The sequence below is a fragment of the Elgaria multicarinata genome, chromosome 1 (assembly GCF_023053635.1).
Source record: "Elgaria multicarinata webbii isolate HBS135686 ecotype San Diego chromosome 1, rElgMul1.1.pri, whole genome shotgun sequence".
NCBI classification, from domain to species: domain Eukaryota; kingdom Metazoa; phylum Chordata; class Lepidosauria; order Squamata; family Anguidae; genus Elgaria; species Elgaria multicarinata.
In genome coordinates, this window is record NC_086171.1 from 40,571,087 (window position 1) to 40,585,726 (window position 14,640).

General features: G+C 42.2%; 1 protein-coding gene across 1 annotated transcript in view; it reads right to left on the reverse strand.

The window, feature by feature from the left end:
- Positions 1-14,640, reverse strand: part of OXSR1 (oxidative stress responsive kinase 1) — a 111,546-nt gene that overhangs the window by 75,083 nt on the left and 21,823 nt on the right. The window contains exon 2 of the mRNA XM_063126437.1: positions 14,213-14,325. Coding sequence (XP_062982507.1) covers positions 14,213-14,325 — 113 coding nt within the window. The remainder of the gene's footprint in view (positions 1-14,212; positions 14,326-14,640) is intronic.

A 14,640-nucleotide genomic window follows, 5' to 3' on the forward strand; every position in this document is an offset into this window, starting at 1 on the left:
AGAGGCATGCTTCCTGCATGAGCATGAAAGGGAGGGAAAGGATGCTTGCTACATGCATCATCTAAAAACAACGTATTTTTTTTACTGCTTTAACTCCTATGCAAAGTTAATCAAGTAATCCGTAAATTAATACAATTAAGATTTCTGTCACTGAATGACTAATCAAATCCCTTCTGGCCATTCGCCTTTCTGTCATCACATGTTTGGTGTGGGCAGAAAGAAGAAGTAAAAGTAGAACGCCACTTGGTAGGAGCTTTCTCTGTTCCTTCATCCCAGATGTCTAGGCTGAGCTATTATAAGAGCAGACATCAGCCTGCAGAGTAATTAAGACTGCTCAGCTTTAAGCTCAGGGACTCGCATCCCAAGGAGTTACTTTGCGGATGGCAGCAACTGTTTTATACAAGGGTCCTCGGGACTCCCATTTCCCAAGTCCAGGAGGCCCAGATACAGGAGCCCCAAAGGGTACACCAATTATGGTTGCACGGTATGCAAAGTTACCCACCGAGATGTCCGCATCACATGCGTCCACATGACATGCATAGGGAACCCAAGATCTGACTATCTAGGGATTTTGGTTCCCTTGTTTAAAAGCAAGTGCCTGCTAGCTGCATTTGCCAGACATTTTCTCCCCCAACTCCATTCCCACCCATATCCGGAAGAGAGTTATCAACTTATCCTCGAGACCATCATTACCCACAGAAACCCATTTCTCAGCCATTCATGAAAGGGCGTTCTCCTGTGTCACTATCAAACTGTGGAATACACTCCTTCAAGAACTATGATTGGTCCCGCACTCCCCTGGCTTTTAGAAAGAGTGTGAGGACACAGCTTTTTAAATCTAGTCTTTTAAATTAGGTAATTATATTCTAATTTTTAATGTACTTGTTTTTTATTATTTCAAAGTTTTGTTTTATAATTATGAACCGCCTTGATGGCTTTTTTAGCAAATATGGTATATATAAATGTTAACAATAATGCTTTGTTGTATTTATATGTAATATCAGCAATTCTTATGAAGTAGGCAAATTGCAAGAAGGGTAACCACTAGAATAACAAGGACTCTTGTGGCACCTTAATGACTAAACAAATGTGTTATGCCACAGGTTTTCATGGACAACATATCCCCATATTGCAGATAGCTGGCCAAAGGACTAGCAGTTGCCAAAGACCATCAAATGAGTGTGTAATGGCACAATCCTAAGCACTTTTAGACAGAAACTCCTAGTATCCCACCAGCCAGCCATGCTGACTGCAGCATGCTGGGGAATTGTAGGACTTTTCTGTCTAAACATGTATAGAATTGCACCTTAAATGTAGTAAAATTTGAATTAGAGACGTCCCTTGACCATGACATTTTATTTATTACATTTCTTTACCATAGTTGTTGTTTTTAATGTGTTTCGTTTATTGATATGGATTTTGCTACACAAATAAACGATTTACTTACCATCCAATAGCTGAAGCCCTATGTTTTGAAATTTCAACTACATTTTGTTATTTTACTTTGTTTTGGTATTTTAACGACCCATTGAGTAGAGATTTCCCCTGAATAGTCCTCCTTTCTAAATGGGAATCACCATTCCCTGGGGCAGGGCGGGGGGGGGGGGGAACTAACCTACATTCCCAGCCACCAGAAGCTACTGCTGACCAGGAATTCACACACAGCTTCCCTTGCTTCCAAATCAGATTCACTGCAGCAGCAGTTGAGCCCATCTATAAAAGCAGGCACACTTGCAAGGACCCAGCTCTCGGAACAGGAGGAGCCCCAGTGACAAAGCGGCAAGACACACCTGAGTTAAGCAACTGGGTGAGTTTAGCAGCAGGGTGAGGAAGCCAGGGCAGTAAACTCTTCCCTTCCCTACTCACAGTAAGTAACTTTAAATTAAAACAAACAAACACTAAGCTCTGAATAAACTCCCTACCTTCTCCCAGTAACAAGCTCCTAGTAAACAGACCCTATAACACATGGGTTCTCAACAAGGGGGGGAATTCCCCCCCCGGGGGGAATTTTAGGGTTCGGGGGGGATTTTAGGGTTCCAGGGGGGGAATTGGGACCACTATTCAGCAAAGTATTATGTCCTGTACATTATGTCTTCCTACATATGTTATTAAAACCGTCCCAGAAAAGTGTCATGTCGTCTGCAAAAGCCAGGCCTTTGCTCTCTTTTCCCTCCCTCGCTCGCAATCCTAGAAGTTTCAAGCTTCCCATTTAAAGGGGCAACACAAAGCATGGGAGCTGAGAATGTAAAAGGGGCCATGCTTTGCGTTGCCCCTTTAAATGGGACTAATATAGGAAAAAAGATTGTCACTATTATATGCATATTATTTGGAATGCACCTTTTGAGTTAGACTATCTTGGGAAGGGGGGAATTATATTCTGAACAATGGTGAAAAGGGGGAATGGAGCAAAAAAGGTTGAGAACCACTGCTATAACAGCAATAATAACAATAAAAACCTGTTATGAAGTTAGAAAGCCAGCAGGGGTGTGGGGGCTTCCAGGCGTATTTCACTGAGTGCCACATGTATGACTACCTGCCTGCTGGACAGAAGTCATGGGTGTGTGCTTGGTGTAATGAGCTCCTCGTTCTCAGGGAACAAGTTTGTTCCCTTGAGGCCAAGGTTGCTGACCTGGAGAAGCTAAGAGAGGTTGAAACGTGAGACCTTCAGGGACCTAAAAGCAATGTCCGACTCCATCAGTGACAGCTCCTCTGCAGTCATGGAGAATGCGGGTCTCGAGGAAGGAGGGCATCACTCCGAGGAAGAGGGAAAGGATCCCTTAGAAGGGACCCATTCCTCAGAAGGCATGCAAATACCCTCTTGCACCAAGGATGTGCCTTTGGGGGGAGGGGGGTTGTGGTAGTGGGAGATTCAATCAGTAGGCACATAGACAGCTGGGTTTGTGATAGGCGTACAGACCACATGGTGAATTGCCTGCCTGGCACAAATGTTGTGGCTATCACGCGCCATCTATAGAGCATAGAAGACAGTGCTGGGGTAGAGCTAGTTGTTGTGGTCCATGTTGGTACCAACGATGTGGAGAAATGTAGTCATGAGATCCTGGAAGCCAAATTAGGTTGCTAGGCAGGAGATTGAAATCCAGGACTACCAAGGTAGCTTTCTCTGAAATGCTACCAGTTCCACATTCAGGACCAGCAAGACAGGCACTGCCGAGAAGTCTCAATGAGTGGATGAGATGATGGTGCAGAGAGTAGGAGTTCAGATTTGTCACTGGGGGACATTTTGGGACAAGCCGGGCCTGTACAAGAGGGACAGGCTGCATTTAAACCAAAATGGAACCAGACTGCTAGCGCTAATCATAAAAAAGGTGGCATAGCAGCTTTTAAACTAAATCCTGGGGGAAAGCCGACAGGAGCTGGGAAGCATCTGGTTCGGGTTAAATCATCTGAAGGCGACAAATATGAAAATGTTTTTGACTGTCCCAGTGTAGAAGGGAAGCAAATAGGCCATGAGTACAGGATAGAACATCATTGCCAATCAAAGAGGCTGAAGTACAACGGTGAAAAGGGGACACACAGATATCTGGGGAGGGACACTGCGTATAGGTGTTTCTATGCAAGTGCTAGAAGCCTCTGAGCCAAAATGGGAGAATTGCAGTGCTTGGTTTCAAAGGAGATCCTGGACATAGTGGGCATTACAGAAACTGAACAGAGAGAACTAGTGGGATACAGTCATCCCTGGATATAAACTCTACAAGAATAACAGGGAAGGGTGTACTGGGGGTAGAGTTGCTCCGATGGAAGGAAATAAATAGTGGGGTCTCACAAGAATCGGTATTGGGACCAATTATTATCAACTTGTTCATAAATGATCTGAAATTAGGAGTGAGCAGTGAAGTGGCCAGGTTTGCCAATGACACCAAATTATTTAAGGTTGTTAAAACACAGAGAGATTGTGAAGAGCTCCAAAGGGATCTCTCAAAACTGGGAGAGTGGGCATCCAAATGGCAGTTGCGGGGTTCAGTGTAAGCAAGTGTAAGGTGATGCACATTGGGGGGAGGGGGGAAACCAACTTCAAGTATAACCTGATGAGATCTCAGCTGGCAGTGATCGAACAAGAAAGAGATCTTGGGGTTGTAGTGGATAGCTGGATGAAAATGTCAACCCAGTGGGTGGCAGCTGTAAAGAAGGCAAACTCCATGTTAGGCATTAAAAGAAAAGGAATCCACCAATTTGGATGGCTTTAAAAGGGGGTTGGATAAATTACTGGAGGCGAAGGCTATCCATGGCTACTAGCCCTGATGGTTGTGTGCTACCTCCAGTATCCGAGACAGTAAGCCTGTGTGCACCAGTTGCTGGGGAACATGGGTGGGAAGGTGCTGTTCCACCATTTATTTATTTTATTTAGAATATTTATATACTGCTCCCCATGTCCTGCTTATATTCTTATGTTAATAGAAAGTGCTTTAAGAAGTTTTATATTCTGTATGTTCTAATAATTTTGTCGCAAGACACCTTGGGTCTTTAAGAGGAAGGTGACTAAGAAACTGAAAATAATAACAATCATCATCATCAAACTTTCCATCCCATCAACCCCAATCCTTGAGCTGAAAAAACGTCCATGAATCTGAAAAAAAAATTATGCTGCCACCAAAACCTAGAAGACTTTATATAGAGCTGTGAAAAGGTAAAACCTGAAGCCACGGGTAAGGATTCAATAATTTATTTATTTATTTAAAACATTTCTTAGCCACCTTTCAGGGCAGAAGCCCTCCCAAGAAGGCTTAGAAGCATACATAAAACAGTATAAACATTGAAAGTAATAAAAGCGAAGACAGTAAAATATCAGTTAAAAACCATAAAAGCTAGCAATAAAGACAACAAGAGGGGTAGCAGCAGAACAGTATTCATTTATGAGAAGGCCATAGTAAAATAAAACATTTTCAAGGCCTACTTAAAAGCCTGTAAGGATGGTGCATGGTGGACCGCTGGTGGGAGTTTGTTCCACAGGTGTCAGGCTGCTGCTGAGCAGGCAACTTCAAGTGTACCCTACTGCTTGGGTATTGGACACCAGACTTCAATGCCATATCAAATACTGCTTTTTGAAAGGCCTATACTTCAAAAGCAGTTTGCCATGTTTTAATTTTTGTGAATCGCCCAGACACCTTCAGCTATTGGGCTGTATACAAATATAATAAACAAATCAATAAATAAGGTGGTGAGAAAGCCTACTTTTCTGTGTATAGAAGTAGCTTAGTATTCTCTTCCTTTTGGGCTTACTGGATGGAAAGGAACTCATATTCTTATATATGAGAACAGCAGCGAGATTATTATATGCACAAAAATGGAAAAGCTCAATATTGCCTACAAGGGATGAATGGCCGCTGAAGATAGTGGAGTTGGCAGAGAGAGCAAAACTTACGTCAATAATTAGAGAAAAATCTAATTACACTGGACACAGCAGTGTCCAGTATGTTAAGGATGAAGCGTACATTTAGCATTCCACCATGTTAAAGGCCGTTATTGGGGGGTGGGTCATTCTAGCATCCTAAAATGGAAAATGTTTCACCAATCTTTTTGAAAATGAGATACATCTATGTTTTTAACTGAATGGAAAGCTCTTATAGACTTTTCGCAGGGGCTAGGAAAAAATGATTTGTTCATCTGTAGATTCAACGATTAAGAAGAAAACTTTTAAGAAAGAGGGGAATTTTGATTTGTGTAATTCTGTTAGTTTTACCCTACCCTGTGCCTGCTTACCCTACCCTGTACCTGTTGGCATTCTCTTCCCCTCCTTATTGTTTTACTATGATTTTATTAGATTGTAAGCCTATGAGGCAGGGTCTTGCTATTTACTGTTTTACTCTGTACAGCACCATGTACATTGATGGTGCTATATAAATAAATAATAATAATAATAATAATAATAATAATAATAATAGAGTAAGCGAAGTTATGGTCAATTATTTTTGCTGTGGGGAAAATTGGAAGTCCATCTTAACTTTGTATGCTTTTTATGTGTTGGTTTTTATTACCTTTCTATATGTTTTTTTCATATGGAGGAATGAATGCCCAAGCAGAAACAGTTCTCTCCCTCCTTAGCGATACCAACAGTTATGTCACTCATAAAGTGGCCCTGTTTGCACTGGCAGCAAAAAAGATTAGGAAGAGAGAACTAGATAAAATTGCTAGAAACTGCCACGGAGACTCAAAATGAGAGCTTTAGTCATAGTAAATTTAAGCTTGTCTGTATGGTTCTCTTTGTTATTTTAAACTGTTGTGTACTTTTATAGTTGTATGCTTTTCTATGGATGTATTTGTCATGGCCTTCGGCTAGCACAATAAACTGATGATGATGATGATGATGATGATATTTTTTTTTCCTTTTGTATTGTGTTGGTAAGCTGGTTGTGTTTTGAAATAATAAAAATTTATAAGTAAGAAGTAGCTTAGTATTCTTTGGATCCCAGGTGTGGTTCCAGCTCCTACATGCCAGTCCGCCCAGAATTGCTAACTTCAAATCCCAATCATTATACCTACAGATCATAGAATCATAGAATCATAGAATAGCAGAGTTGGAAGGGGCCTACAAGGCCATCGAGTCCAACCCCCTGCTCAATGCAGGAATCCACCCTAAAGCATCCCTGACAGATGGTTGTCCAGTTCCTCCAGATGTCTGACACAGTTCCTCCATTTTGGGGGAGTTATGTCTAGACAATTATTATTTTAGAGGTGTATTTTGGATGTGCTTTGCATTGTTATGGCAGATGAAATTGTTTTAATAGTGAATTTAAATGTGATTTTTAATATTTATATGTGACCCACTTAGAGAGATGGTTATATAAAGTGGTATGTAAGTATTACTAATAAACATATAATACAATGACAATAGTGTGTCCTGTCCCGTCCCCTCACCGTTTGCTCTGTCCAACAGCCAAGGTGTCCTTGAGTTACTGCGTGCATATTTCCATAGTAAATCCCCCACACTAATCCCTGGTGTGGGCAAGCACCAGCCTTCTAAATTTAAAACATTGCCTCTGAGTATGAAGATGCTATTCATCTAGAAATGCACACCCGTTAAGTTATAAACACATCACTGTTGCAACCTGCCACATGACAACAAGGTGTGAGGGCAACAATTCAGCCCCTTGAGTATATTATGAGACTTTTAATAGGATCAAGGTTAATTGCTTCCAAGATACTTGAAATGTATCTCATGGAAAACTTATTCTAAGAGAATTGAAAGAAGATCTCTGTTCCAAAAACTCTCTTTCAGCGCAAGCGCAAAGCCCATAGTGTGATGCACAGAGACCACGAAAAAGAACGGAAGCAATTTGAGAGGTTTGCAAGCACACTAGGACGACCCATTTGAGGTTTTTTGATACAGATTCGAGATGGGTCTCCTTAAACATTACATCATAAGAGATGCTAAAAAGTTAGAGCTGCAACCTAATGCACATATCAAGCAACTAGAGCTTTAATTGATTAATCACTGGGACTAGAATAATAGAATAGTTGAGTTGGAAGGGGCCTATAAGGCCATCAAGTCCATGGGAACACCTGATCCATGTTTGAAGCTATTTTGGTTTTGGTGTGTTACTGTAATGGATAATTTAAAAAATATTAATATCAAAAAACCTCCCTTGTAAGGAAAGAATGGTACCTTTGATTAATTAAATTCCAAGTTCTATTAATGGCACATTTCTCCCTTCAATATCTCAAAAGGACACTTAGGGCTGATCTACACCAAGCAGGATATAACACTTTTAAAACGGTATGAAAACTGTATATGTAATGTGTCCTAGGCCTGAACAGTTGTCATAACCATTATAAACCATTATAAGCAGTAGTGTAGATCCTGCCCCAGAGGTGTGTACAGACGTTGGTAATATGCAAAGTAATCAGTATGAAAAATAAATCAACTGTTTATTTTTTTTTAAGGCAGCCAGTAATTCATCAATCATTATTAATTCGTTGAAAGCCTAATTAGAAGTACAGTCAGCTGCCAGAAGGACTACTGCACAATTTAAGCTCTTAATAGCTAAATTCCTTGGGCGGCTACTTCAGTTTCAACAAGTCCTTAAAACAACATTCTGGTACATGACATTCTTTCAGCCTCCCCCACTCAGAACACACACACAGAGACAATATTGACTGATCTGCCCTGCAAGGTTGTTGTAAGAATGGGACCTTAAGTCTAATCCTCAGTCTAACTAGTGCAATTTCCTGCTTGTTACCCTTAAGAAGTTCATTGGCTGAAGTATTGGTTTAAAACCAAAGTATTTACCCCATTCCTCTCACAGCTGCTATCACTGCAGCATCAGATTTAAAGACCAAACAATTTAAACCAAAAGTGAGAGGCGGAGATCATTTAACGGGGGTGTTGCATGAAGGGCCCCCTGCCATGAAGCAGGGCAAAGCGATTTACTTCAGGCAGCACCATAGGGAGCAGGCAGGAGAGAATACATGAAGCTATGCATTGGTGCCTGAATGATATAGCAACCTTTTAAAATGCTGGCCCGTTTGGTGGTGGTGGTATAATTTGGATTCTGCTCCAAGCAACAGAATGTCTTGGGTCAACACAACAGTCTAGTGCAGTGGTTCCCAAAGTGGGCGGTACTGCCCCCTTGGGGGCGGTGGGATTGCATAGGGGGGCGTTAAGAGGCAAGGAGGGGCGGCATTTTTATGAGAGAAAGTAGTTTGGTCCCAAGCCATATAGGGGAAAAATCCACACATGTATTAATACCGTTTAAGAAGAGTCCTTTTAACGGTGAATTGAAATGTTTCAAAAGCACCAAAACGCTAATGAGCTCCGGCTATTGGGCAGTATAGAAATTTAATAAATAAATAATAAATAAATAATGAAGAGACATACTCTGCTTGGTGTGCCCCGCCACACCGGCTGTGAAACAGGCGTTTGCTCTCTTTTCCCTCCCTCCCTCCCTCGGCAAGCCTGCGGTGGGTGCTTTGGATTTTGAACAAATATTCAATTAATTGTTACTGTTTTGAATTTTATTGTTATTATCTTCCTTAGTGGGTCGTTGAAAACCGCTATTAGCTGAATAATGATTTTTATAGTGTAGGGTAGGGGGCGCTGGGCATGAGTTTGTGGAACCAAGGGGGCGGTGACCGGAAAAAGTTTGGGAACCACTGGTCTAGTGCATGTCCTTCTTTCTGGTGTATGCCATTCTACTTATGAGAAAGACTAGAAGGAATTGGAAAAGTTAGGGGGGATGTTGGAAAAGCACGCTCTTCCCCCAACACCTCCAATAGTCACATGCAACAACTGGCAACTTCCAAAGTCATAATTTATCAGTGGGTATGTGAACCCAGAAGAGGTGCAGTTGGGATATGCAATCGAATACATCACGGTAGAGCTAGCTCTCTCCTGTTAGGGGACCACCACATCCCAAGCACAATAATCTTTCTGAGTAAGTGTTAAAAGTCTTATTTAGTTGGGTTGGCTTAGGGTAGAATGGGGAGGAAAGAGGTTTTGTTTTTTTAATTTAAAGCAATTATGACCTTGTGTAGCCTTCATCAACATGGTACTCCCCAGATTTTTTGGACTACAACTCCCAGCTTTTCTAACCAGTAGCCATACTGGCTGGGACTGATGGGAGCTGAAGTCCTAAACATCTGGAGGGCACCAGGTTGGAGGAGGCTAGTGTAGTGGATAGCATGCTGCACAAGAGAGTGTTGAGTTCAAATCCCAATTCAGCCATGAAGCTCACTTGGGCAAGTCACGCTCACTCTCTGTGCCTAACCAATCCTTTAATTTAATTATAACCAAGTTATGGCTTTTTACAGTGTTTAATCTGTGCCTGCCTTTTTCGAGTCGCTGGGGAATATGGGTGGGAGGGTGCTGTTGTATGTCTTGCTTGCGCGTTTCCTGTGGGCACTGTGTAAAGAGAATGCTGGACTAGATGGACCCCTGGTCTGATCCAGCATGGCTCTTATGTTCATACAATGGAAGGAAGTTACATTTCCCCATCTATCTTTCCTTGGGCAGGAGTTAGACTGAATTTAGTAGGCCCAAAAATTTCAGAAGAGTGCACAGTTTTAAGGAAGGTAAGAAAATGAAAAAAGCCAAGGAAGGCAACATTGAGAAATTCCTCCCTGCCAGTCAGCATGGTAGTCTGAATTCTGCACAGTCAACATTAGAAGCCTCAATTGCGCAGCTGTGAAAGGAATAAAACTGCCAGTATCCTACTGCCTTTCTACAAATCTATGGTGCGACCACATTTAGAATACTGTGTACAGTTCTGGTCACCACACCTAAAAAAAGATATTATGGAGCTGGAAAAAGTGCAGAAAAGGGCAACTAAAATGATTAAGGGGCTGGAGCATCTCCCCTATGAAGGAAGGTTACAACAGCTGGGATTGTTTAGCTTAGGAAACAGAAGTCTGGGACATGACAGAGGGGTACAAAATTATGCATGGTGTGGAGAATGTGGACAGGGAGACATTTTTCTCCCCCTCTCAAAATACTAGAACCCCATGTCATCCCATGATGCTAATTGGTGGGAGATTCAGGACAAAGAAAAGGAAGTACTTATTCACGTAGCGCATTGCTAAATTATGGAACTCACTACCACAAGATGTGATGATGGCACCAAATTGGATGGCTTTAAAAGAGGGTTGGATAAATTACAGGAGGACAAAGCTATCCATGGCTACTAGCCTTGATGGTTATATCCTACCTCCAATATCCGAGGCAATAAGCCTATATGCACCAGTTGCTGGGGAACATGGACGAGAGGGTGCTGTTGCACCATGTCCTTTGTTGGTCCCTGGTCAACAGCTGGTTGGCCACTGTGTGAACTGAGTGCTGGACTAGATGGACCCTTGGTCTGATCCAGCATCAGGGCACTTCTTAGGTTCTTAATCCAAGGAGGATGATAATGGAGAGATGCAATTGAAGTGTTTGAGCCTCCATCCGAAGCAAGACTAATTCAACTCATTATGATTTTTTTTTTATTCTTCTTTTTAGGATGGCTTGACCACCTCAATGCTCTATTCCTGTCCTACCCTCCAACCCCAGGTGGAAAAGGCCGGGGCTTTTGATGTTGCACAAAAGCTGGGATTTTGTTGCCTAGAGACAGAATGGAATGTGTTGCAAGCTGGCAACTGGGCTTAGATTCTCCCCTTGTTCAGCAACACAGTAAAGCTGCAAGGATAGCAGCTCTCGCAGTGCACACGGGGCACACATGAATAACTGGGCTGCAAAAGAGGCCCCAATTCAATCCCTCTTAAGTCATCTTTCCCAAAGTTTACTTGGTTGTTCTACTAAAGTTTTTTGTTTGTTTCTTTAAATGGAACCCCTCGCCTAGATTATTAACAGAATGAAGTGTCTGCTTAAGTTTGCGTATGAGTAAAACTACAGGCGAAATGCACAAAGTTTTCAGATGGTTTGCAGTAAACACCATTTTGGAAGAGGCTTTCCCTCCCGTGCGTTTAATCAAAGAGGGAATGCTGCTTATGATATCACCGAGTAGCCATGTTTTGTTTTGTTTTGTTTTATTTTACTACAGGTACTTAAAAACACAAGTTAAATTCTGTTGCCCAGTTCATCGTGGGAACTTTCTGGAAGACAGTTCAATCAATATAACCAATCAGCTAATTGCTACAGCCTTAACTGAAACTAATGATTTGGACGAGGAGGTGCAGGGAACACTGATCAAATTTGCAGATGACACAAAATTGGGTGGGATAGCTAATACCCTGGAAGACAGAAACAAACTTCAAAGTGATCTTGATAGGCTGGAGTGCTGGGCTGAAAACAACAGAATGAAATTTAATAGGGATAAATGCCAAGTTCTACATTTAGGGAATACAAACCAAATGCACAGTTACAAGATGGGGGACACTTGGCTCAGCAATACTACAAACGAGAAAGATCTTGGAATTGTTGTAGATCACAAGCTGAATATGAGCCAACAGTGTGATATGGCTGCAAGAAAGGCCAATGCTATTTTGGGCTGCATTAATAGAAGTATAGCTTCCAAATCACGTGAGGTACTGGTTCCTCTCTATTCGGCCCTGGTTAGGCCTCATCTAGAGTATTGCGTCCAGTTCTGGGCTCCACAATTCAAGAAGGACGCAGACAAGCTGGAGCGTGTTCAGAAGAGGGCAACCAGGATGATCAGAGGTCTAGAAACAAAGCCCTATGAAGAGAGACTGAAAGAACTGGGCATGTTTAGCCTGGAGAAGAGAAGATTGAGGGGAGACATGATAGCAGTCTTCAAATACTTAAAAGGTTGTCACACAGAGGAGGGCCAGGATCTCTTCTCGATCCTCCCAGAGTGCAGGACACGGAATAACGGGCTCAAGTTAAAGGAAGCCAGATTCCAGCTGGACATCAGGAAAAACTTCCTGACTGTTAGAGCAGTGCGACAATGGAATCAGCTACCTAGGGAGGTTGTGGGCTCTCCCACACTAGAGGCCTTCAAGAGGCAGCTGGACAACCATCTGTCAGGGATGCTTTAGGGTGGATTCCTGCATTGAGCAGGGGGTTGGACTCGATGGCCTTGTAGGCCCCTTCCAACTCTGCTATTCTATGATTCTATGATTCTATGATTCTATTCAGCCATGGAGAGTGGCTTCTATGACCCACTTGCTGCTGTGTTGAGAAGAGACACATTCAAATTCCTACTCTCACACATATTCACCAAATCTTAGGAAACATATAGTCAGAGCCTCTATTTTCCCAGTCTGTTAAATGGGAATGTTAATGACATACTACCCAAAGAGGAATGGGGGGGGGGGAAATAGGAGTGAATGGTTACTTTTTAAAAGAAGAGAGCTCCTGAAACCTGCCCCCAAAGCCTGGAACCTTTGTCTCTTTTATCTCAGGTACGTACATGTTTACTCAATGCAAGACTCTGCACATGCTCAGATGGTGGCAATTATTCATTGTATAACATGTGCTAGGGATCAGGACTGGCACTGAAAATGGATTGCCAGTCTGAGCCCCAATTCAAATTCACTTCTGCAAGAAGTATTCTAAAACATGCACTCAAGTTCACTTAATCCAGACCAGTTGCCCCTTAAAATCCCTCTGGCAAGCACATAAGTGTGGTTGTGAAAGAGTAGACTTTCTCCACCCTTCTGATGCACAATTTAAGTGAAATTAACACTGTAAATCCACTTCAGTGGCAAGCTAAAGGGTGGATCTTACGTATAGCAATAGCAAAAAGTATTTTCTGGGTGCTTTTCATTCTGTTCATCCTTTCTCTGACAGCTAAGGCTGGTTACACATATCTTCACCAAACTGCACCCAGAACACAACAGCTTTCCCATGTGTTTACCACAAGGAAACCTACGCGGCTCACAGTTCTGAGCCTGGGTCTCCAATAATCTTCTCATTTCACCAAAACAAGTTCTCCTGATTTGCATTTGGCATCAATATACTTCTGTACATTGAAAAGTCCTTGCCTCTGAGCTTCCCAAACGGCCCCTGCCTAGCCATTGCTGGGAAGCAGAACACTGAACTAGTTGGACCTTTGTTCTCATACAGCAGGCTCCTTCCCATGTTTTTAAGATCTACACTTGTCCAATATCTCACCAGCATTATTCACATCAGAACAGAGAAAGGACCCAGAAGTCTCTAAGGATCAAAAATCTTTCTGACCTTAAAGCGGTAATGCTAGGATGCGACATTAGGACTCAAAACTTGCTTGTTATGTTTAAGCTACTGGGGAGAAAAAAAACCCCAAGTTTGCTTCCTCAATGAAAAGACTAATATACAAAGACTGGCTACCCATCTGGTCACCTAATTGGAACCCTTTGAAAAGAAGAAAAACAGCAATTCACTGCTGTCTCATTCATCAGCCAATGAAATACTAGATATTTCGGAGGAACGGGGTCGGATGGAGATTAAGGTGTTTAATTAGACGTTTTATCTACGTTTTCTATTGCAGAGCTTTCTGAATGGTCCTTTGAGCCCTAAACTGGCAAATACTCAAATTCCAATAATCTGTGTGACTACTTCAGCAGCAAAGGAGCAAGAGTTGAGCAATGCAATGTGCATGAAAGGCATTCTAACACACAGGCTCAGCTCCAGGTTCGAGGAGGCCTGAGCATATCTCCCCCCGCCCCCACCTCTTCACTACATTGTGGGCAGGGGTCCCAGACAGACAGTGCATGTGTACTGGCATCACCGACACAATCACTAAGATTCTAGCAAATGCCTAGAGCCATAGTGAGATACAGAAGCTAAATTAACTGTGCAAGAAAATTAACAGCATTTCTGTACCAGTAGCTCATCCATGCTGGTCTGACATTTCTCAAGATTGATCCGCTTAATTGCCACTTTTTCTTTCTTCGGACTACAATAGGCTGCTTGCACCACTGCTGTTGCTCCACTCCCTAGAAAAAGAAGGGAAAAAAACCACAAAAAGTTAGGAAGAAACTGTTCAGATGATGGTTAGTTTCTCTTTGCAGGAAAATTTGAAATATTGACAGAGTTACGTTTTTTGTTTTCTATAACAGATCCGTCAGTATAAATACATAGTATCACTTACGAACACTGTCCATATGTACAAGTTGTAACTTTTCACTACAAATACCAAATGGGTAGGGGGCTGATCCTTTCCCAGGGTATCTTTTCAGGCAAGGTATGGGATGACAAAAATGAAATGCCCAATTAGGTAATCTGGACCCAGAGAATTAAGAATTTTAAAA